Source organism: Pollicipes pollicipes, unplaced genomic scaffold, assembly GCF_011947565.3.
Source record: "Pollicipes pollicipes isolate AB1234 unplaced genomic scaffold, Ppol_2.1 Scaffold_6052;HRSCAF=7182_pilon_pilon_pilon, whole genome shotgun sequence".
Taxonomy (NCBI): Eukaryota; Metazoa; Arthropoda; class Thecostraca; order Pollicipedomorpha; family Pollicipedidae; genus Pollicipes; species Pollicipes pollicipes.
Genome location: NW_023596805.1, coordinates 2,759,565 through 2,783,564, shown reverse-complemented (window position 1 = coordinate 2,783,564; position 24,000 = coordinate 2,759,565). Strand labels below are relative to the sequence as shown.

Here is a 24,000-nt window from a genome sequence, read left to right as displayed (position 1 = left end):
AATTGTAAGTTTGCACTCCAGAATATGTTCTCCTCATACCCTTCGACGAAAACTGGACACACGACACTGACGGAAATGCGGGCGGACCAAGTATGAGCCGTCCCATTCGCGCACTCTGAGGGAGCCACGCACCTGACGTCCACCTTACCTTCCAGGAAAGCTGATGGCTAGGTCCCGGTCTATATCCGTTGAGCAACGCTTGACGCAGAGCACAGCAGCACAGCGCCCACCCCGCCACCTTCTCAGCACCACTCACCGTCCTGGTCGGAGTCCTCCACCCTCGCGGCTGCCGCGGCGGCGGCGGCGGCGGCCAGCGCGCCGGTCGAGTGCGGTGCGCGCGGCGGGCGGCCCGGGCCGCGGCGGCGGGACTCGCGCGCCGGCGGCGGCGGCGCCGGTACCGCCGGCGGCCGCGGCCGCGCCACCGCCGCCGCCGCGGCGAACGGCGCGCCGCCCGGCGGCGGCGGCGGCGGTCGGAGGGGTCCGGCTGCGGCAGAGGGGGACGTCAGGCCGACGGCTTGGGTGCAGGAACAACATCGGCGGTATATCAGCCGACACACGCGGCGTTGAAGCGCATTGTGAACCCTCTGTTGGTGTTTAGGGCACTTTGAGACGTCGCGGTCCCAGGCTTTTTGCTGGACACGTGATAATGCAGTCTTACCCCTCCCGCACTCGCTTCCGAGTATCACGTTCAAGCAGCCAGCCAAACACAGCCCCAGCTCGGTCCGCACGTCCTACATAATACACACACACACACACACACACATATATATATATATATATATATATATATATATATATATATATATATACATATATATATATATAACACTAGACTGTGACCGACCTGCGTTAGGCTTGGGCAGGTACATGTAGTGCCGCATCGGCGAGTTGGTGAACAGCTCCAAGCCGCTGGGGCCGGCCGCGTCGTACCGTGGCGCCTCGTAATGGTGGGCGCCGTAACTCGCGTTGCCCGGGCCGTCGCCAGATGCCACTGAACTCGCTGCAAGCCAGCGGCCGTTAGCGACGTCCGTGTACCCGACAGCGGCGGCGGGCTGATGCACCCCGACGACGGCAGAGGCACGGGCATCGAACCAATGGAAACGACAACGGATGTTCCTTCGCAAAATCGCGCCAAAGACGCCTGGGGGAAGGGGACAGGGGGAAGGCACGATGAACCTCTAGGGTGAGTTGGGCCCACTGTGGCCCACTGATGCTCGGCAAACGTCCCCGCACTCCCGACCTCGGCAGAGAAACAACCAACGCCAGGTCCTCAACACCACGCACACCGCCTTCCCTCACACCGCCACGGCCGCCCTCCGAAACAGGCCGACACGGCACGCCGAGCCCGGGGGCGGCGGCCGCCATCGGCGCGCTTTCGGGCGCTTCGAGGCTGGCTGTGCGCGGCGCAGGCGGCGGCGGCGGAGCGCCGGCGCTGTACATACCGCTGGTGTGCGTCTTGCGGAGCGGCATGCTGGTGACGCTGCTGCTCTCCGAGCTGAGGTCCACCGGCAGCGTGTCCGACTGTGAGCGCTCGTGGCTGCGGCCTGCCGCGCCGCGCGCCGCTCGGTCAGACACGTGCCGACACGTGGCGTACGCGTGACGCGCACGCCCGCGCAGTGTGCAGGTTTGCGACGGTCGACGCGGCGACGCACGGGTCAACGGTCCACAGTTACACAGTGTTTGTTGTGTATGTTGTGTTATGTACGTGGCCTGAAGGCTGCACACAGGTGAAGGGAGGAGCGCTGCACACAGCTGGAACTCGCCTACTGCGAAATAGGCAGGCCCGGCCGCGGGCCAGCTCCCACACCGCCGAGCGCGGCGACCTCCCCGTGCACAACCCAGCGACACGCCACCCGCCCCGTCACCACCACGCGCCAACGCAACCCCTCGCCAGCGGCCCCACCGACCACCTCCCGCCACGCTCGCGGCGACACGACAACGAAGACAGCCATCAAACGACAGCGGTCTCCCCGCACACCAAGATGGCGGGACCGCTGGCGCGCGCACACACCTGCGGCGGCGCGCCGGCGCGCCTGCCCCGGCGACGGCGATGAGGCCGGCGATCCGGCCGCCATCAGCAGGTGGGGCGCGCGCGGCGCCGGCTGGTGCGGCCGCGTCTTCGTCTCGGCCAGCGACATCAGCTTGCGCACGGCGCTCGGGGACGCGGCGCCTGCCGACGGAAGAGGCGGGACGGAGGTGGTGAGGCGCGGCACGGCGCGGAGCCGCGGCGGGGCTGGGCGAGAGGGGAGGAGGCGAGGGGGACGGGGACGGGGACGGGGACGGAGACGGGGACGGGGACGGGGGACGGGGGACAGGGGACAGGGGACAGGGGATAGGGGACGGGGGACAGGGGACGGGGGCCGGGGACAGGAGAAGGGACGCGAACGAAGGCAGCGAAACACGGCAAGAGCACATCACAGAATGCACACACGCGGCGGGTGAGGACGGCAACAAAACGAGACAATCAGAACAAATGGGTCAACGGCAGCAGTGAGCATACGATGACAATGACTGGAGTATCAGGAATTAACACAGGAGGACGCAGTGACCGCCGAAAAGGTGCGACGTACCAGGGGCGGAGCGACAGCACGACCTGGACATCAACAGCCCCAAGCACAAGGCCGCAGCGCAAAACGTGACCAGCCGCAGTGACAAAACACGCAGCACACCACAACGCTGCCCAACGGTCGCTGTGGACAACCTCGAACCGCCGCATCCGCCGTAGCCTGGCCGCCCCGAGCGCCGACCGGCAGCGGCGCTGACCGCCCACGCCGCCACGCAGCGCAGCCGCCGCGGTCTCGCCATCGGCCGACAGACGACACGGCGACGCAGACACCGAAACATCGCGAGACGTTGATTTGAGCTGGCTTGCCCGAGAGCGCTCAGACTCGGGCTGAGCGCCGGGCGGTCCCGCTGGGGGCATCCGAGTACCGCGGACGATAATTTCGATCTGGTCTTCGTAGTCAGGCAGGGCTACCCCACCGGGTGTTTTGGGGTGTTGTTTCGCGCACCGCCCGGCCAGCCAGTGCCAGGCCAACCCTCTCAGGCCAACCACCAGCTGACCTGCTTCAGTAACGCCCGGGCGAAACAGGGTGCCTGCGCCGCAACTCGCACCCAGCCCGCGCTATGGCCCATCAACCCGCCCCGGTCCCGGTACGGTACGGTACGGTACGGTACGGTTCGGTTCGGTTCGGTTCAGTTCAGTTCAGTTCAGTTCAGTTCAGTTCAGTTCAGTTCAGTTCAGTTCAGTTCAGTTCATTCATTCCAGTCCGGGCCAGTCCGGTCCGGTCCGGTCCGGTCCCGTCCCGTCCCGGTCTCCGTCCCGTCCCGGTCCCGGTCCCGGTCCCGGGACCAATCCGGTTCCCACTCCCGGTCCCGGCTCCGGTCCTAGTCCAAGGCGCCGCTCGTGCGCCGGCGGCGGGGGCACTCACCGAACTTGGCCCGGTCTCGGCGGCCGTCGCTGGCGGCGCTGGCTGAGCTGGCGCTGCTGGTGGTCGACAACGTGGGCGACGGGTGCCGCCGCCTGCGCCGCACACACACACACACCGTCAGGGTCGGGGTCAGGGTCGGGGTCAGGGTCACAAGGTGAGGGTCACAGGGTAAGGGTCAGCAGTGTCCGGACCGTCGGACGGCACGCCCCGACCGGTGATCCGGGCATCGTCAGCCTGGCGACCGAGCTCCGCCGCACGGAACACAACACGGAACACAGCAACACGGTACACAAACAGCAGACGGCTACCGCAGCCCCCGAGCGACGCCGCCGCTGGGACAGCTCACCAGCCAAGAAAAACGAGGCGGACACATCGCACTTGGCATGTCGTATCACACGCACTTGGAGCCCGGCGACGGCTCAGTAAACGACCACGACAGTGAGGGCTATCATGCAACTTATGGACTGCATCGTGACAGCATGGTATATAACAAAACACCTATTCAATGGGCGTGTGTAGCATGCAGCCCTATTGCAGCCAAATTACACCCATTGCTAGGGTTCCACGTAGTAAACCTGACGTGGCGCGACGCGACCTATGGTTCCTCTGAATGGTCGCCGCTCGTGTCTCCGCGCCTCCCGTCGGCCCCCACACCGGCGAGCGCGCGAACACCGCACGCGCGCGCCGGCCTCCTCGCGCGGCGCCGCTCACCTCGTGGTGGTGGTGGAGGAGCCGGCCGGCGGCGGCTCGCACTCGAGCGACATCTGCAGCAGGCGCTCCTCGTCCTGCACCACCGCCAGGTGCGCCAGGTACGCCTTCACGCGCCGCACCATCTGGGCCTGCAGACACACACACACACACACCCAGAGGTGCGGTGACACCGGCGCGACACGGACTGACACCGACACGGACAGGCGGCGGACGCCATCGTCGCGGGACAACGCGGAGCGATGTGGCGGGATGTACCGGGGTGGTTCACTGACCGGCCAGAGGCGAGCCTGTGCCGCACACTCGTGACGGCAACGCCCCCCTCCCCCTGAAAGAGAACACGCCCTTAACGCCATAACACACCCTCTTAACGACAACATATAGCCGACACCGCGCATTCACCCCCCCCCCCCCCCCATCACACGTCCTCTCGTCGCTACGCCACAAAAACGAAGCACCGACACAACCCGCAGGCGGCCAGCCGCGTCCGCCGCGCTCACTACGTCCGTCTCGCGTCTGTCTCGCGCCCTCACCTCCTCGAACATCTTCTTGGGGTTCGACTGGGCCTGCGACTTGCGCCGCCTCTTAACGGTGGCGCTGCGCTGCGCCGTCAGCGTCAGCTGGCCGAGGCCCGACTGGCCCACCAGCTCCAGCATCGAGCCGGCGTCGTACTGCACCGAGCACATGTCCGACAGCGAGCGCACCTGGGGCGGCACGGATGCGGTGCGGTCACGGCATACAGCACGCGGGTGTCGTACGTACTGCACCGAGCACGTGGCCGGCAGCGACCGCACCCGGCGATGTTACAGAACGCCGAACAGGGAGCACTCTGACAACCAATGGTTCGACTACACCATGCTAAATGAAAATAAAAAATCCACCTGACTAAACTCCTACTGAACCAAATAATACATAACTTAGTTATAATAACGCACTGTTATAGCCAAGCTATATCATGTTATGTGTTATTATGGCCCGTTATGCTGTCACAACATAACTTGGCCATAATAACTTGTTACACATAACATGACATACCATGCTCCAGCCCATTTGACTAAATCAGGTGCAAAATGCACCTGACCTCATCACCCCGGGGCATTCCAGGAAGGGGGGGGGGGGCAGCTAGTGCCACTAACCCACCTCCTTTGCGATCATGCGAAGCTTCTCGAAGTTCACCAAGCCGTCCACCCAGGTGTCGTTGCCCAGGTGGATGAACGTGAGGTCCTTCTTGACAATGGGGTAGAACGGGATCTGCGCCCAGGGGCACGGACGGTCAGTCGGAGACGGCTGCGGCGGACATTCCTCCACACGAGCGGCCATCGGCGACACGAGAGGACCAGGCGATGAACACCGCGGGACGTGCTCACGACGGCCGACGTGCTTTCCCAACCGCCCACCAAATCCACGTCCAGAACACGCTGAGGTGCTCAATAGCTGTAGCGATGCAGCTCAATACTTAGAAACTATTACGCGACACTTAACTTACAATTCCTTAACTTATAACCCATACCTGTGCTTCATATCCAACTAATAATTCATGTTACAATTAAGTCTACAGCGTGTAATACCTTACGACTCCGTTATAAGTCAACATGGCAGGATGCAACGCCAAACGCTATCTGCCTGACGAGCGGGAGCCGACCGAGCCAGACGCCCTGACGGAGCCGACGGAGCCGGCCGCCCTGACGGAGCCGACGGAGCCGGCCGCCCTGGCGGAGCCGACGGAGCCGGCCGCCCTGACGGAGCCGACGGAGCCAGACGCCCTGACGGAGCCGACGGAGCCGGCCGCCCTGACGGAGCCGACGGAGCCGGCCGCCCTGGCGGAGCCGACGGAGCCGGCCGCCCTGACGGAGCCGACGGAGCCAGACGCCCTGACGGAGCCGACGGAGCCAGACGCCCTGACGGAGCCGACGGATCCAGATGTCCAGCACGTCACAGCGCTCGGCGCCGCCGCCCGTCGCCGTCCACTCACCAACGGCGGCTGCACGTGCTCCGACGTGATGAGGTTGCGGTACTTGGACATATTGCGACTGGGGTCCATCAGCGCCTGGCGGGTGACGGCAAACGGTCAGGTCGGGTCAGGTCAGATCAGGACGGCCAAATCAGGTCGGGTCAGCAGCGCCCCCTCCCACACACGTCCCTACCTCCTCGCGGCTGCACGCGGCTCAGTGGGCCGCGTCCCGCCCTCCCCCCCCCCCCCCCCCACCTCCGCCAAGACTTCACCACCACTCAGAAACGTCAATTTTCCCCTGGACTGGGCCTCCCATCCCTCTCCTCCCGCGGTACAGCCTCCCCATGCGCACCAGCATGTCGTTGTACATCTTCTGGTACTTGGTCGGCAGCTTTTCCCAAGTCTGCTTCAGCCGCCCCACGGCGCCGTGGCTCAGGCCCGACACGATGTTGAAGAGCGAGTTGAAGTTCTTGCACTCCTTGCAGTGGCCTGGGGACGGCGACAACGACACCCAGTCACCACCGTAACCGACCCCGCCGTGACCAGTCCCAGCATCACCACACAGCATGACCAGTCCCAGCATCACCACACAGCGTAACCAGTCCCAGCATCACCACACAGCGCCACCAGCCGCTGCAGGCCAACTCTGACCTCAGTTTCACAACAAAAGCGACCACCAAACGAACCACGCATCAATGCGAGTGTTCAGCGCGTCGCCAAGAGGGCGGGCGCGGGCTCTCCAGCCGGCGCGCGGCGTCGATTACTCACGTGCCACCTTGATGAACTGTTTGACGATCTTCATGCGCTTGACTAGGTTGTGCTCGCCGCAGACGGCAGTTATCACCCAGAACATCTCACGGTTGACCAGCTGTTGACCACGGGGCGGGGCGGGGGCAGAGGTCAAGGCCAGGCGGCGGCGCACACAGAGCACGTGATGGACACTCGATGGCACGAATAAGGGCATTCGGCACTCGGTCTTTCATGCGTAACAAATAAAAAACGCAGGGCGACACCCCAGGGTGTTCCAAGATCTCTTTTCCCGACTATCTGACGCCTCCCAGACAACACGCAGCCGGGGAAGGGGGGACTGAGGCCGGGGAAGGGGAGGGTCACACAGGGGGGGGGGGGGGGAGCCGCGCGCTCCTCTGACCTCGGCGAACTGCTTCAGGCCGGGTGTGCCGTAGCGGCTCTTCAGCTCGAACAGGTCGTCCACGTACTCGGTGGCCTCGATCTGACGGAACAAGCTGAAGTCGTCCAGCGTCAGCTGAAACAGGCCCGGGGGCGGGGCGTCAGGCCCCGGCTCGGGTCAATACACAGCCACGCGCACGTCGCAACACTGCTCTGGGGAGGCACGTCGAACAACGCGTTGGATGCACCATATCGTTAAATGTCTTCATGTCAGGAATCTCACAAAACATACCAGCATTTCGATTTTGATAGATGTCTGAATCTAGAGAATTTCATGTTAACGTGCATCATAGTATACGTGCATTTCGATTTTGTGTTTTTCACGAACGACTCGCAATGCCATTCCTGGTGTGCACTGTTCGGCCCGTCCTGTCTTCACAAACGTGTCCTTATTCTTCGCATCCAACGTAGCATACCAATACTTCGATTGCAAACTTCCACTGAACAGAGCACCACCTAACCTGCATTTACTTCGCGTCCTGCACCAACACGTTGACCGCACCCTCCACTGGTGACAACACACTCACATCGCACGTCGGACCACACCGTCGCTCCCCGTGCGCGCCCTCGGCACCGCGAACCGTCGTCCCACCGCCGGCCGGCCTCATCATCGGCCGGCGTCTGTCTGGCGGCCAGGCGCGCCCTCTGCGGAGCAGCGCCCCTCACTGCCAGGCGCTCCCCCCGCGGAGCAGCGACCCCTCACTGCCAGGCGCTCCCTCCGCGGAGCAGCACCCCCTCTTGGTCAGGCGCGCCCTCTGAGGAGTAGCGCCTCCTTACGGCCAGGCGCGCCCTCTGAGGAGTAGCGCCTCCTCGCGGCCAGGCGCGCCCTCCGCGGAGCAGCGCCTCCTCGCGGCCAGGCGCGCCCTCCGCCTCACCTGCACGGCCACCTCCAGGGCGTTGAGCTGCAGGAAGTGGACGGAGCCCTCGCGCGGCAGTTCGGCCGCCAGCTCGTCCGGCACCAGCGGCTCCGTCACCTGGTTGTTCTTCAAGTAGTACCTGCCGGCCGAGGCGACGCGCGCGCTCTGGACTGCTGACGCCACACGAGCATGCACGCACATGGGCACGGGCGCTGGACGCCGCGCGGCCGCGGAGAACACGCGCACCAAACCAAGAATCATCCAGAATCATTGTTGAGGCTTTCGACTGCTTCAACTGCGGTATCACCTAGTGCCCACCGCACGAGTCGTCGATAAAACGGAGCGTGAAGAACCGGTCGACCTGTGGCACGTATGTTTCAATTAAGGGCGATATGTCACGCTGTCTCAAATGAGGGCGGTGTGTCACACATGTCCCAAGGGAGCGCGGTGTATTACGCGTCTCGACCGAGGGCAGCGTGTCGCACACACGCCGTAACTAAGGGGGTGTGTCAGGCCTGTCTTAACGGTGCGCGGTATGTCACGTACGTCTACACCCCCGTGGTTCAGCACCACCTCGCCGGCGATGTCGACGCCTTCAGCTGCCACCCAGGGCGACTCGCTCACCCACCACCCAACACCACACCGCCGCCGGGCGCGCGGGACAACGCTTTCCCCCCTCCATCCCCCCCCCCTACACACACACTCCTAGGTAACGAGCCAGCTCGCGCCCATGCCATCGTCCTTAACCCTCCACCGTCAGGGCCGACGCCCTCATCCGTTCCGTCCCGACAGCACTACGCGCCGCCACCGGCCAGGGCCTCCCGCCGCCACCGGCCTGGGGCTTCCCGCCGCCACCGGCCCGGGGCTTCCCGCCGCCACCGGCCCGGGGCTTCCCGCCGCCACCGGCCCGGGGCTTCCCCGCCGCCGTCGCCGCGGATGCCCACCTGCTGCCGAGGGCGATACGTTCGGCCAGGTTCTGCATCTGGTCGGGCAGGCGGCGCTGCTTGACCACGCCGCCGGCGCCGGCCGTCAGCTCGCACAGGCTGTAGTTGCTGCTCGGGTCGGTGATGCCGAACTCGCGCAGCGACAGCATGCACACCTCGCGCGCCGTGGTCTCCTGTCGGGGGAGGGAGAGGGGGGGGGAAGCCGGTGTCAGGCCGTCCCTCAGAGCACGCTGACAACGGCCGGACGGCAGCGGTGGCTCGCGCCGGACGCGGGCTGCGGCCGCGGCAGGCCAGAGAACTTCGCGGAACATTTGGGGATGCCGATGACATTTCTGCGTCACTTTTGGCGTGCGGCGCCTTAGATCCAACGCTAGAAATATGAGATCTGGCACTGCAACGTCGTGTTAAAACGTGGAATTCTCAATAATCGAATGGATGAACGCCATCTTCAATCAACCGCCAAATTCGTCATGGAGAGAGCACAGGTTTAATGATAGCACCATTACTGAATTCGAACAGCCGGACACCAGGGCGGACAGCAGTCGAGCATGCGCACGGCACTGCCGCTAACAACAACTTGCGGCAAAACAGCCCCATCATTTGTCTTTCAATCTAAAATGCAAACGTCTTTACCTCAAATTAACTTCAACTTCCCCGACGTATAACATGTCTGTACTTCAGCGCGTGTTACCACTAATCAAGTAACAGTTACCAGATCCATTCATAAAACCACACAGCCAAATCACGTCACTTCACGGGCCCCAAAAGCAGCAGCGCACTCGCTCCCGCTCACGCCGCGCCACTAACCTTGTGCACGAGCAGGTACTTGCAGCTCTGGTCGGCCTTGTACACCTTGAGCACGTGCTCCGGGTAGTCAAACTTCCACTCGTCGTAGCTGAGCTGGCTGAGGTCCGGGTTGCTGTGCGAGTGGTACATGGCGCCCGAGCCCGGCTCGGCCGCGCCGCCCGGCACCAGCGCGTCATCGGAGTGGTGCGCTTGGCTGAAACGGCACCAGTGGTGAGCTGACGTGAGACGGTACCAGCGGTGCAGATGTGAAATGGCACCGGCGGCGCACTGAGGTGAAATGGCACCAGTGGCGCACTGAGGTGAAATGGCACCGGCGGCGCACTGAGGTGAAATGGCACCGGCGGCGCACTGAGGTGAAATGGCACCGGCGGCGCACTGAGGTGAAATGGCACCGGCGGCGCACTGAGGTGAAATGGCACCAGAAGTGCGGCAGTGAAATAGCACCAACAGTGCCATGTGAAACGTCACCAGTGGTGCGCTGAGGCGAAGCGACACTGGTGGCGAACTGAGGTGAAATGGCACCAGTGGTGCCGCTGGATGAAATAGCACTACCCAATAATGACTGTGGCACGCGCGACCGAGATGGCCACCGTTGCCATCGGTGAAGTGCTGAACAAAAACAGCACCAGTGGTGAGCCAATGTACAACGGCACAAGAAAGCAGTGGTCAACGTGGCAGCACTGGCACCACTCTGTGCATCAGTGGCGCGCCCGTGAGTCCGTGACTAGCTCGGCCGCGCTGGCGGCGGAGCGCGGTGCGTCGCGGTCCCGTCCCGCTGGCGACCACCGCGCCGCCCCCCAGCCAGCGGCTGCACGGCAGCACAACAAACACCTCCACAGCAGACACACGCCAGTCGCGCCTCGCACCGCCACACCTCCAGTCGTCCCGGGACGACCGTGTCCACGCCTTCAGCGGCGATCCCGCGGGCCGGCCAGACCACCGAGGAGGCCACAGACCGGCGGTCAGGCCCCGGACCTGGGCCACAGACCTCCAACGGTGCAGGGTCTGTCGGCGCCCCCGGCCGCCGGCCTGCCCCTCACCGCCCCGCCCCCGCCCGCTTCTCCGGCCCACTCACAGAGGTGTCTTGTGCGTGATAGCCTTGATGAGCGCCTTCCGGAACTTGATGGTGCGCAGACCGAGCGTGGCGAACGTGCGGTGGATCACCTCCTTCTTGTCCTTCTGGGCCGTGTCTGCCGCGCAGCGGGGTCAGGTCAGACGGCCAGGCGACGGGTCGAGGGTCGAGGGTCGAGCGTCGAGGGTCGAGGGTCGAGCGTCGAGCGTCGAGGGTCGAGGGTCGAGCGTCGAGGGCGGATGAGGGCTACATGGTCAGGGACACTGGGGAGCGTCCACAGGCCTGGAGTGTTGGTGGTCTGATCAGGGTCTGATAGTTGGTCAGGATCCGGCCAGGGTCTGCTCGGTGCGGTCATGGTCTACTGGGTGTGATCAGGGTCTGATGGCCATGGTCAGGGTCTGCTGGGTCAGGTCAGAATCCAGCTAGGGTTTGGTGGGTGTGGTCACGGTCTGATGGGCCTGTTCAGAGCCTGGTGGCTATAGCCAGGGTCTGCCGGGTCAGGTCAGGATCTGGCCAGGATCTGGTGGGTGTGGTCGGGGTCTGCTGAGCACGTTGAAACCCTGGCAGCTATGACCAGGGTCTGCCAGGTCAAGTCAGGATCCAGCCAGGGTCTGCTGGATGTGGTCAGTGAGCACATGCTCCTACTCACTGCCAGATGTGGTGTGGTCGTGGTCAAGGTCTGCTACGTCTGGTCCAGACAGGGGGTGGATCACATGGCCAAGGTGTCCGACGGTCATCGACGGAGAACGCTGGGGACGCGACGCGCTTGGCACAGACAAAAGAGACCCATGTAATGTACAGCAGCATCCCAAGATTCAAAACAAGACAACACAATGTGGTAAAGGCAATGCCGGATGTATAGCTGCAGGACACAATTCTTCAGACACGTGTTACAATACGTCTGCTTGCCCTATCGAATACTGTTAAGCTTCTCCCATTCTAACAAGCCACGGTCAATAACTGCGTCTATCTGGGGCGCATGGGCACCATACAATTCAGACTGCAATGTTAATATATAATAGTCAAGATACTAGAATGTAATGTACTACCAGGCTTATGCAATTTATCAGAAATATTACATATCCTCCTACCAATCTTGTATAATCAGCCGCTAATCTAATAAAATCTACTGCTGCTCTCTTGTACAATCTACTGCTGATACATAAAATACTTGTTATCTAATCACGCACGCTAATCTAGTCTGATAACTGTCTATTAATCTTACCTGAGAACTGTCTACCAATCTAACCTGACCTAACCCCACGTAATTTACAATCTACAATCAGAAGGCCTTAGAGCCCAGCCGGCGACCAACAGGCGGCGCTGCCCACTGGCGCCGTACCGTGTTCGGCGGGCGGCGGCGGTGCGCCGGCCGCGTGCGGCCCGGCCAGCCGCGGCCGCGGGTAGTGGTTGAGGCCGGCGATCTCGGAGCCCTTGCGCTGGCGCGGCCGCACGGCGTCCTCGGGCGTCTGCAGCATCTCCTTGAACGCTGCGGCAGCGGCGGCGCACCGGGGGCGGCGCTCGGTCAGCGCGGCGACGACACACGGCGGGCAGGCGCGGCAACACCGGCCTGGTCCGCGCGGTCAAGCTCGAGGGCTTGGCTTGAAAGCCGAAGCCCGCCGCGTGGTCCCTACACCGTCAGATAACTGGAACTCCGCGAAATCCCCTGAATCCCCCACTCAAAGGCGAACTCGTCTCTTCCCCGCACAAAAGCACTGGGAGATGAGATGAGGCCTACCTTCTATGTTTTAGCGCACGGGTGTGCAGCCAATGCCATGCAACAGCCACGGGCGCCTTGCACGCGTGTTAAACAATCCTCAAACCGGGGTCGCCTTTTCAGCGCCCGTCCTAGCGCACCATCCGTTCGCGAGCGCGGTTCGGCGGCGCACCACCGCGGCCGGCCCCCGACCCGAGCCACGCCGGGCCGGCGACCGAAGCCGGTGCCGTCCGGCGGACGCCGCCGCCGTCGCCGCTGGCGTCACTCACCCAGTAGGTTGCTCTTGACGGTGATGCTGAGGTGGGTGGTGCCGCGCAGCACCTCCAGCGCGCGCGGGTGCGAGATGTGCTCGAAGCTCTGGCCGTTCACCTGGGGACGGCCGGGCGGCGGCGGCGCCATAAGCGGACGGCGAGGACGGCCGGGGCAGGCGCGCGCCGACGCGGCGCCGGCCGTCGGTCAGGCCGGCGGCGGGTGGTGCGGGGAGGAGCGGATGCGCTTGGAGAAGACGGGAGAGGCTGACGACGACTGGGCTGGGGAGAGCCACTCGGCTGGAGGATCGGAAGCTGCTGGTAGCACGGAGACGAAGGACGCTGGAGACACGGTCAACTCAAGAGGCTGAAGCCGTCGTCGTCATTGCGACTTAACGACGCATTCAGCTGCTGAGCCTATCTAGCGTCGCCTGCCTCTCACACTGCCAGGAAGGGCGGACACCGCGGGGAATCGAACCCCGTACCTCTGGTGTGCCAGACGAGTAGTGTAGAGTAGTTATGCAGACGCATCAAGCATCACACTATCTACACCCCTTATGAGGCTCAGATCGTAAGAGGAAACAGAACCACAGGTCGTCGCACAGCTAGCCAGAACCAACCACAGGTAAGACTCAAGTCGATTCGAAGCCAACCCAACACGTCCGGCACACACTAGCCGGTCCCATTGAAGAGAGCCGCTCCCGCCATCAGCTAGGCCTTACGTAGCTCTGAGGACGGATACGTCCTCGCCCACAGCACCACCCCGCGTACCGTGGAAGACATCCCGCACCTCCGTCCATCTCCCCCCCCCCCCTCCCCACACACACTCAGCGTTCCCCACGGCCTGCACCCCCCGCCCCCGCGCCCGCGGTCCGACCGCACACCGCTTACCTCGAGGATCTGATCGCCCCCGCTTCAGGCCGATGTCCTCGGCCTTGCTGCCCTTTTCCACCTTGGTGACAAAGATGCCGAAATTGCGCTCGTAGCCGCCCAGCAGGCAGAACGGCAGCGGCTCGTCGCGGTTGGGCCGCGCCAGCGTCACCACGCGCACGCGCGACTTGGCGGCGCACTCGAAGTTCAGCAGGCCCAGCTGCGCAGCGTGGGCGCGAGTTATGGTGGCGTGGGCCGGCTGGTGGCGGCTGCCCAGCTATGGGCAACTATTGGCAGCGACGGCGTGGGAAGACGAGCATGCGCCGCGCCTCAGAATGAGACGACAGATCATAGATAAGCCAATCTATGGTAGCGCCATGCCGACGACATCAGACGCCGATACAGATTGCTGATAGGGTTGCATGGCACCTACGTCGACGTGCAAAAGCGTCACTCCTCGAGACAATTTTGGGAAATCGGCGTGAGTCTGGGAATGTCACGAGCTTGCGTTGTGTGGTGCTTAGTAGTAAACACCCGTGACGGAAGCTGCCCATGCCAGCGGACGTGATGCGTACGGAACGATGTGGCACACGCTCACTGCAACGGACTTGCCGGCCCTGATAAAAAGCTTGGCTATCCATATCACCAGTTCAGGGTGCGTCACCAAGCCAGAAGTCACAGCGTTTCCGACAACAAACCTTCACGCCCACTCAAGACGATACCATCACAGCAAAGGAATATCTTATCCCATCGTTACATCACGTTGTTATACAGCTGCCCACGAAAGCGTCTGGCAGTCCCACCCACCCTCGTTCCCAACCGGCGCCCTCCGCCCCCACCCTCCCCCCCCCCCCACACCCCGCCGGCGGTTGTGCTCCCCACCTGGCCATGCATCTTGTTCGACTCGAGGCAGAGCTCGAAGCGCTCCAGGAAGTCCATCATGGCCGGGTCCGTCTCGAAGTCGATGAAGTGGCTGTTGACCCACTGTAGCACGACACGGGTCACCCGGTCCCGGTACTCGGGGTCACGAAACCTGGGGGTCGGGGTCACACGGGGTCACTGAACCTGAAGCCTCCGGGCGTCAATGTCACATGGGGTTAAGGTCACACGGGGTCACTGACTCTGAAGCCGCCGGGCGCCACGGCCAGACGGGGTCAAGTGATCCCAGCACTACGGGTCAGTGAACCTGGCATCATCGGGAGTCAAGGTCACACGGAGTCAAGCAGTCCCGGCACTCGGAATCAATGAAGCTAGCATCGCCCGGGGGTCACGGTCACGCGGGTCCAAGGCAGATTAACACTCCGAGTCACAAACCCTGGCTCCTTCAGGATTCAACGCCATGTGAGGTCACAGACTTGGGGGTTTATGTCGTTGGAGGGGGAGGGCGAGGTCATTCCCTAGACCACGCCCTCACGCCAGGCGACAGCTATTGCCGGAACATTCCACTCGTAGCGGGGCGGCGCCCCACACACCACAGACAGACACATCAAACACACGGTCAGCCCCGCCCCCGCCTTCACACACATCAACGCGCCGTCGCTGCGGTCAGCTCCGCCATCAACAGTCAGTCAGCTAACGTCCGCACACACCACTGCATCAGCTGGCCGGAGAGGGCGCTGGCCTGCGGCAGGAAGATCCGCCGGATCAGCAGGAAGTCCTCCACGTAGTACGGGTCGATCAGCGAGTTCTCCTCCATCAGCTGCGTCATCAGCCGCTCCGGCGTGCCCTGCCGCGTGGTACGGTGATGGTCATGATGATGGTGGTGATGATGAGATGCAAGTGATGGTGATGATGATGGCAGTGATGATGGTGGGGATGATAATATGATGATGGTGACGAAGACAGTGCTCATGATGGCGACGACGGTGTACCGTAATACTGTAATCGTGATGGAGGCAATGAAGATGGCAATCACAGGTGATGCCGATGGCGAACACGTCAAAGGCCACGACACACATAACAACCACCCATTAAGCGACGGCGTCACCGCAGCACTTCGCTGGCGGCCAGGGCTCACACCACCTACACTAACATAGTGTTCCTCCCGCCCCTTCCATCACCGCGCCATGACAGCGCCACGTTCCATCCATGTCGATACACCCCGGTGACGTCACCTCCACGAATGACGTCACCACAGTTTGATAACGCCTGACAATGTAACCCCTGACGAGAGCGTGAGCGTTGCTGACGCGCAACAGAACCACGCGGGTGCAGTGAGGCCCCGTGCTCGGTGCCTCAGAGCGAGCTCACACCAGCAGCAGTGTGGCGGCCAGCGCCAGTCGGCGTAAGGCAACTATTGCTTCACTACTTTATAACTTTAGAGGCTTTCCATCATCTGCAAGGACTGCGAACATCTAACTCGAAGAAGGCGAGCCAGAATAGCCACAGAAAACACGGCACTAAGATGACGTGCTGCAAGATTCTTACCGACACTTATCGCCAAGTTGGCGCAGAAAGTCGCCAGTTTCACCGCCGCACCGTAGCGCCGTCGGCAGCGTCAGGAGAGGCCTCTGCCGCCGTCCGGACCGTACCTTGATGACGCAGTGCCCCTTGGCCGAGCCGGCGTCCAGTATGCGGTGACCGTACCTTGATGACGCAGTGCCCCTTGGCCGAGCCGGCGTCCAGTATGCGGGACCGTACCTTGATGACGCAGTGCCCCTTGGCCGAGCCGGCGTCCAGTATGCGGTGACCGTACCTTGATGACGCAGTGCCCCTTGGCCGAGCCGGCGTCCAGTATGCGGTGCTCCGTCACGAGCACCACCTCGCCGTTCTCCTCGTGGCGTCGCGTGTTCTCCTCCCCCTGCCGGCGGCGGCGGCCGTGGTTAGCGCGGCGGCGCGCAGAAACGCGGCCGCGTACCAGGGTTGCCAGGTTTCAAACCATCAACATCGCCAATTTCCGACAGAAAATCGCCAGCATTGTCGCTGGTTGATTAGTGACCACAGATCTCCTGTCCTTCGCCCCAACTTCCCTCAAAATCATCAGCCGTGAGTAAACATACACTGCTGACGTTTCGAGCCTCCCGGCGGCCAGAAACTAGACACGGCACGAAACCCGGCTCGCAGCATATACCAACGGGGCCACCAGCAGCAACCACCCGACAGGCACGGATACATCAGTCGTCCTGCACCGATGCGCAGGAGCAGGAGCAGGAGCAGGCCAGACACATCTGTAGGGGGTGCGCATAGATGCGAGTCCCTCCGCCAGAGCTGAACATCGAGGCGATTAAACGCCTGCATCTTCGGCCTGGCAAGCTCCCTCTGAACGAAACGCCCCGGGTTGTCGAAGCAGCGGGGCGTGACGGAAGCTTTGGAATTTCCGAAGGGGCAAGCGCCCTTACAAAACGTGTCTACCTGTTGACACAAACCTTCGGGGCATTGCACGCGGAGGGGCCTAAAATGGCATGAAGCACAACTTTAAAGCCATAAGTAACTGTTCCGACTCAAGATCTCAAGACGAAACTGCTAGCACAAATAGAGGCACAGTATCGTAATTTATATGAAAAACACGCTGATTTACCGAGCCGGATAAATACACGAAACAACACCCATGTCACAGAACACATCATCGTCATTTGGTAAAACTGCTCCCCACAACACTACCACGTCGCCCAACAGCGGAGCGGCCAGCCGCGGCGCCGTGACCGTCACCCGTCTGACCTGGTGCAGTATGCGGGTAGTAGTCGGTCTGGGTGATGCAGACGACTGACAGTCGTCGCACTTGGTACGCATCACGCCGCGATTGGTACAGCTTCTCCATGGTGGGCGTGATGCCGAAGCTGCCGGGCAGAGCGGCGGGGTCACGCAAGCTGGGACAGGGAAAGAGGGCCGGGTCACACCCCGCTGGACAGGGACAGAGGGCGGAGGTCACACACGCTGGTTAGGGACAGAGGGCCGGGTCACATCCGCTGGACAGGGAAAGAGGGCCGGGTCACACCCGCTGGACAGGGACCAGAGGGCCGGATCACACCCGCTGGACAGGGACAGAGGGCGGGTCACACCCGCTGGACAGGGACAGAGGGCCGGGTCACCACCCGCTGGACAGGACAGAGGGCCGAGTCACCACGCTGGACAGGGACAGAGGGCCGGGTCACACACACAAGCTAGACAGGTCACACCCGCTGGACAGGGACAGAGGGCCGGGTCACACACACAAGCTAGACAGGTCACACCCGTGGAACAGGGACATGAGGGCCCGGGTCACACACGTGGACAGGGACCGAAACCGGGTCACACACGCTGGACAGGGACAGAGGGCCGGGTCACACACGCTGGACAGGGGACAGAGGGGCAGGGTCACACACGCTGGACAGGGACCGAGTGCCGGGTCACACACGCTGGAAAGTGACAGAGGGCCGGGTCACACACGCTGGACAGGGACCGAGGACCGGGTCACACACGCTGGACAGGGGACAGAAGGCGGGGGGTGCCATCGTCAGCGTCGTCACGCCCAGCAGCACCAGTGACGCCACATCGGCTTATCGCATTACCATAACAATTATCATCGTGGCATCAGGGAAAAGCGTAACATTTCTTAGCAACTCAATAAAATGCCTACCATCAATACCATAATTTTCCTCGGCTGTGTTTTGCATCAATGTTACATTTACACCACTCACCTAACATAATCCAACGAACAGCAAGCAATGAATACCACGGGAGTGCCATCTTACACCACTGCGCCAGAGCCTGGCGAAACGAACAATGCCGCCAGCATCACACCACCAGCACTCACCTGTCCCCAGGGCCGAGCCCGGTGCTGGGCAGACTGGGGCCGCTGGCCACCATCACCCTCAGCGCTCACCTGTCCCCAGGGCCGAGCCCGGTGCTGGGCAGACCGGGGCCGCTGGCCACCATCACCCTCAGCGCTCACCTGTCCCCAGGGCCGAGCCCGTGTGGGCAGACCGGGGCCGCTGGCCACCATCTCCCTCAGCGCTCACCTGTCCCCGAGGCCGAGCTCGGTGCTGGGCAGACCGGGGCCGCTGATCTCCACCTGGCCGTTGACGATCACCGACCACGAGTCGAGCTCCTCGCCGTCCTGCATGACCGTCGTACCGGCCTTCTGCACCACCGCGAACACCTGGCGGTCGCGCGGCGGGCAGAGTGAGAGCGACGACTCGGCCGAGGAGGCGTCACACGCAGCACGGGGGCGGAGGGCACACGGCAGGTGCAGGCGGCGGCGGCGGCGGTGGTGGTGGTGACGACGTGTCCCCGGGCGCACCGACACACGTACAGGTCACGGAGTTGAACGTTGGAACGGATTTTGCGCGGTTTAAGCTGTCGTAATATGATGATGATTGGAGTTTTACGACACGCCCACGCCGGCCTGTCATGATGGCAGCGGCGCACCAAACGGATGCCAGAAAAGCCGTCGACGAACGTAAAAATGCCACGTGCACACTGCGGCAGGTCAGTTTGCACACACCACCCACACACCTTCCCATTCCACCCCCCAATTTATCCCACCGCGAATCGTCCCGTGCCATTTGCATATTGGTGCTTTGGTGACGCAACAGCACCAACACTACGTGGTGCTCATCTGCGCCCAGCACCACCTATCCGTCGGTCAAGCCAGCGAAGAGAAAGGTGGCGGAGGGAGGCCGTCACGGTGGGAGTGGAGAGGGGAGGCCGCTACGGCGGCGGCAGAGGAGGCCGTCACGGCGGCGGAGGGAGGCCGTCACGGTGGAGAGAGGGGAGAGACCGCCACGGCGGCGGTGGGGAGAGAGGCCGTCACGGCGGCGGAGGGAGGCCGTTCCGGCCGGCGGAGGAGGCCGTCACGACGGCGGAGGGAGGCCGTCACGGCGGGGCGCGGGTGGCAGATGGCAGAGGGAGGCCGTCATTCACGGGCGGCGCGGCCGGCAGAGGGAGGCCGTCACCGGCGGAGGGAGACACGGGCGCGGAGGGAGGCCGTCACGGCGGCGGGGATGGGGGCAGAGGCCGTAAGGCGGCGGCGGCGGAGGGGAGGCCGTCACGGCGGCGGAGGGGAGGCCGTCACGGCGGCGGAGGGGGAGGGAGGCCGTCACGGCGGCGGAGGGAGGCCGTCAGCGGCGGAGGGAGGCCGTCACGCGGGGAGGGGGGAGGGAGGCCGTCACGGCGGCGGCGGAGGGAGGCCGTCACGGCGGCGGCGGCGGAGGGAGGCCGTCACGGCGGCGGCGGAGGGAGGCCGTCACGGCGGCGGCAGAGGGAGGCCGTCACGGCGGCGGCGGAGGGAGGCCGTCAGGCGGCGGAGGGGAGGGGGAGGGAGGCCGTCACGGCGGCGGAGGGAGGCCGTCACGGCGGCGGAGGGAGGCCGTCACGGCGGCGGAGGGGAGAGGCCGTCACGGCGGCGGAGGGAGGCCGTCACGGCGGCGGAGGGAGGCCGTCACGGCGGCGGAGGGAGGCGTCAGGGGGCGGAGGGAGGCCGTCACGGCGGCGGCGGAGGGAGGCCGTCACGGCGGCGGAGGGAGGCCGTCACGGCGGCGGAGGGAGGCCGTCACGGCGGCGGAGGGAGGCCGTCACGGCGGCGGAGGGAGGCCGTCACGGCGGCGGAGGGAGGCCGTCACGGCGGCGGAGGGAGGCCGTCACGGCGGCGGAGAGAGGCCGTCACGGCGGCGGAGGGAGGCCGTCACGACGGCGGAGGGAGGCCGTCACGGCGGCGGAGGGAGGCCGTCACGGCGGCGGAGGGAGGCCGTCACGACGGCGGAGGGAGGCCGTCACGGCGGCGGAGGGAGGCCGTCACGGCGGCGGCGGAGGGAGGCCGTCACGGCGGCGGAGGGAGGTCTGTAGGTAGAAGGAAGGTCTGGAGTCGGTCACGACGGCGACGAAAGTCTCGGCAGGCGGCCGTACCATGACGCTGCAGAGCGCGCGCCGCACACTCAGCGTCATGTTACTGAAGGCGCGCAGGTGCTGCGTGAACTCCAGCAGGATCTCCACGTCCTCGTCCGTGCGGTTGGCCGGGTCCGTCTCCAGACAGTCGCGCACGGCGTCCCTGCGCGGCGGCGCGGACAACGCGTTACAATGCGTCACGACGCCGGGCGCGCCAGGCTAATACTGCCGTCACAGCGGTGATAAGCGGCGCGCACGGCGTCCGAGGGTGGCACCCACGATAGCGGTACGCACCACGTGAGTCGTAGATGTGGTGATGTTGGTTGTTGGTTTAAACGTCTGCTTCAGAGGTGGGCACATTTCTGCAGCGCGTGCGACACCAGAGGTATGACTACCGTGCTATCACCACACTTGAAACACGATTATCACCTTGATCATCACACCAAAAAAAAAACACGCAATATCATTATTTTGCGGTTAATTATCGTCCTCATCATAATGCGTACCACAAAGCAAGTCATATCGTCGTTAATCAACAAAACAACTGGTTATTCATGGCCAACAAAAGTTGCCATCATCCTGATCAGGATATGGAGAACTAAAGTACAACCGTCATATCGTCGTTGATCAACACAAATAATAACCACCCCAGTCACCATTCGCAAAAATACATCATCACCCCGTCATCAACCATCAACCCATCATCACGCTCCTCCTCATCGAGCCGCACCTGGCCGTGATGGAGTCCATGGTGGCCATCATGTCCTCCTCGTCCTCGTCCGAGTCGACGGTGGTCTCGATGAGGCCCGTCAGGTCCACTCCGTGGGGTCGATACTCGACTGACGACGGCGCGAGCAACACACCTCAGACCGGGTCGGCCCGGCGCCGGACCGTGTCGGCACACGGACACACCGCACGGTCTTCGGCGAGGTCCGTCAAGATAGGTACAACCTGTCTGTGTTGACTTCGTTTACCATCCTTTGCCCCACAAAATAACATGTACGGGCGTCCTGACATCAAAATTTCCGATCATAGGAATTGCAGTCTGTGTTGCTACGCGTGAATGACATGGAGCCTCACTGAGCTATGGCAGAAACAGAAAGGGCGATGACTGCTTTGCCAAGGGGAAGCCTCAGTTACTACACCACGTCTGAACTAGAGGCGGTGACTCGTCTCGCCTGACGCCACGCTGCAAGCGCGCGTCCCGGTCCCAGTTCTGATCCCAGTCCCAGTCCCACCAGTCCCACCTGTAGCGACTGCATGGTGTCGGAGCCGCTGTAGGCGGAGCTGGTGTCGGACGAGCAGCGAGAGCCGGTGTTCTTGTACAGCGACAGCAGGTGCATGTTGTTCACCAGCACCTGGCGGAGCGGGCGCCAGTCAGGACAGCGGCCAGACGGTCCGGGGCGGTCAGAACAGCTCCCCCTCCACCCGATGGGCAGGGAGGGGGCAGGCGGCCAGACCTGCTACAGCGGTGGCTGGGGGACGAACACCGCACGCGTCACGAGAGTGGGACAGCTTCACCAATTAATGCTAATAAGGCTGCTACTTAAAGTAACAAACTCACTTTCATCCACGTGTGACCGACGCCGCACCATCGCATGATCCCGCATCAGTGAAAAACTTCCCGCAGCGGGAACAGAACCCCCGACCCTCCGATTTCCGTCCCACCCCACCCGCCACGCGGCCACGCACCTGCGGGTCGTCCAGACTGGCCAGCCGTGAGTGGATGCTGACCTCCTCCTGCTCCAGCGCCAGCAGACGCTCCAGGTTAGCCGCCGTACACGAGCGACGCCGGCCGCCGTACATCAAATTGCTGTCTGGGTAGTCGATCTGAGGGACACGGCACGTACGTCACTACAGTCTCCTGGTGACCGATCTGCGGACACGGCACGTACGTCACAACAGTGTCCCGGTAGTCGATCTGAGGGACACGGCACGTACGTCACTACAGTCTCCTGGTGACCGATCTGCGGACACGGCACGTACGTCACAACAGTGTCCCGGTAGTCGATCTGAGGGACACGGCACGTACGTCACTACAGTCTCCTGGTGACCGATCTGCGGCACACGGTATGCCGATGGGGAACGGGTGGTCAACATGCGGCGCCGACGCGCAAAACCGATTCCCATGAACGTAGGTTCACTGACGGCATCGTTGGCCAGCGCAGCCGTGTGCCTAACGCGCGTCCTCCAAAATCTAGCGCAAGTTTAAAAATAATCTTATTTGCATCAACTTGTCACAGGGTCATGAAATGAGTGGTTAGTTCGTCTGAAACTACGTACGTTGTCACGTGCATTTGCGAGGAACATTATTCGCATAGATAAGACGGTAGCAAAAGCCTTATTCCTCGCAGAAAACCAAGAGAATGGAGACAAAGACGCGTTGAAATTTCGGCAACACGCCTTTGTCGAAACAAATAGCAGAAGTCTATTGTTTCGATAGAGGCATGTTGCTGAAACATCAACGCATCTATAAATCCATTCTCCTGGCCTTTCTCAGATGGATAAGGCTATAACTACTGTCCTATCTATGTTAGTTCGTTTAGAGCTTCTGACTCCTCTGAGCACCTTCTTGGCCTCAAGCCGCCCAAATCGTTCACGACTCAGAACATCGCTTCCGTCAACAAATACCCTTGTTTCATGCATTACGATACCCGACAGCATGGCACGAACCACGTCTGGCTACCGCCCAGTAACCACACGCCCGCTTCACTGCCATGAACCACCGCATGCTGTACTGGAGAGAGGAGACAGCTGCAGTCGACCCACGAACGCAAGTGTGCGAGCCAATGGGCGAGGCCGGGAGAACAACCACAGCGCAGAGTACACGTCTCCACACCGTTCAGTGCAGCACAAGCTCTAGTGACGTCACAAGACCCGCCAATGGGCGAGGTCGGGAGGATAACCACAACACACTGCAGACATCTCCACACCGTTCAGTGCAGCACAGGCTCTAGTGACGTCACACAGACCTGTCAAGGAGCTATCACCCGATAGAATCAAACGCTACGCCTCCCGTACCAGAAGTGCATCACCACCAGATCACCACCACCGCCACCACCAGATCAATCACCACCAACAAATCAATCACCAGAGAAACAGTGCACCACCTCAACGACAACGCCAACAGGACCGTTGTACATCAAGGCACAGGACACGCAACGAGCCAGTTGTCGATTAGCCCATACCTAAGAGGTAAGAGCTAGTGCAGTCTCAGGTCGGTGTGATACGGCCACACAGAAAGTTTATGGTGTGTTGCTGTTGTTAATTGGGGTTTGCGAGCGCGCCGACTACAGTGGTCATTTGGTGCCCAAAATTTACGTTGCTACGAGGTCAAGGAAGCAGCCGCATTGAGTTCCCCCTCTCCAAATTATTTCTGAAGGAGCCGAAACCACGTCGTTAGTAG

General features: G+C 62.6%; 1 protein-coding gene and 1 long non-coding RNA gene across 2 annotated transcripts in view; both read right to left on the bottom strand.

The window, feature by feature from the left end:
• Positions 1-451: 451 nt before the first annotated feature.
• On the bottom strand, positions 452-1,538 carry LOC119104673 (uncharacterized). The gene is made up of 3 exons (XR_005094984.1): positions 1,443-1,538; positions 845-1,000; positions 452-484 (listed from the first exon to the last, which is right to left on the bottom strand). It is a non-coding gene; the product is annotated as an uncharacterized LOC119104673 (long non-coding RNA).
• A 159-nt stretch (positions 1,539-1,697) lies between these two features.
• LOC119104689 (rap guanine nucleotide exchange factor 2-like) overlaps positions 1,698-24,000 on the bottom strand; it is a 24,368-nt gene continuing 2,065 nt past the window's right edge. Inside the window, 28 exon segments of the mRNA XM_037228407.1 lie at positions 1,698-1,717; positions 2,087-2,170; positions 3,432-3,523; positions 4,143-4,270; positions 4,673-4,843; positions 5,280-5,390; positions 6,112-6,186; positions 6,443-6,579; positions 6,859-6,958; positions 7,241-7,354; positions 8,154-8,274; positions 9,080-9,252; positions 9,887-10,079; positions 10,962-11,076; positions 12,301-12,447; positions 12,945-13,044; positions 13,815-13,832; positions 13,834-14,013; positions 14,676-14,826; positions 15,383-15,519; positions 16,489-16,593; positions 17,451-17,537; positions 17,539-17,569; positions 18,731-18,870; positions 20,616-20,757; positions 21,325-21,433; positions 21,842-21,952; positions 22,287-22,334. Of these exon segments, the coding sequence (XP_037084302.1) occupies positions 1,698-1,717; positions 2,087-2,170; positions 3,432-3,523; positions 4,143-4,270; positions 4,673-4,843; positions 5,280-5,390; positions 6,112-6,186; positions 6,443-6,579; positions 6,859-6,958; positions 7,241-7,354; positions 8,154-8,274; positions 9,080-9,252; positions 9,887-10,079; positions 10,962-11,076; positions 12,301-12,447; positions 12,945-13,044; positions 13,815-13,832; positions 13,834-14,013; positions 14,676-14,826; positions 15,383-15,519; positions 16,489-16,593; positions 17,451-17,537; positions 17,539-17,569; positions 18,731-18,870; positions 20,616-20,757; positions 21,325-21,433; positions 21,842-21,952; positions 22,287-22,334 (3,140 nt within the window).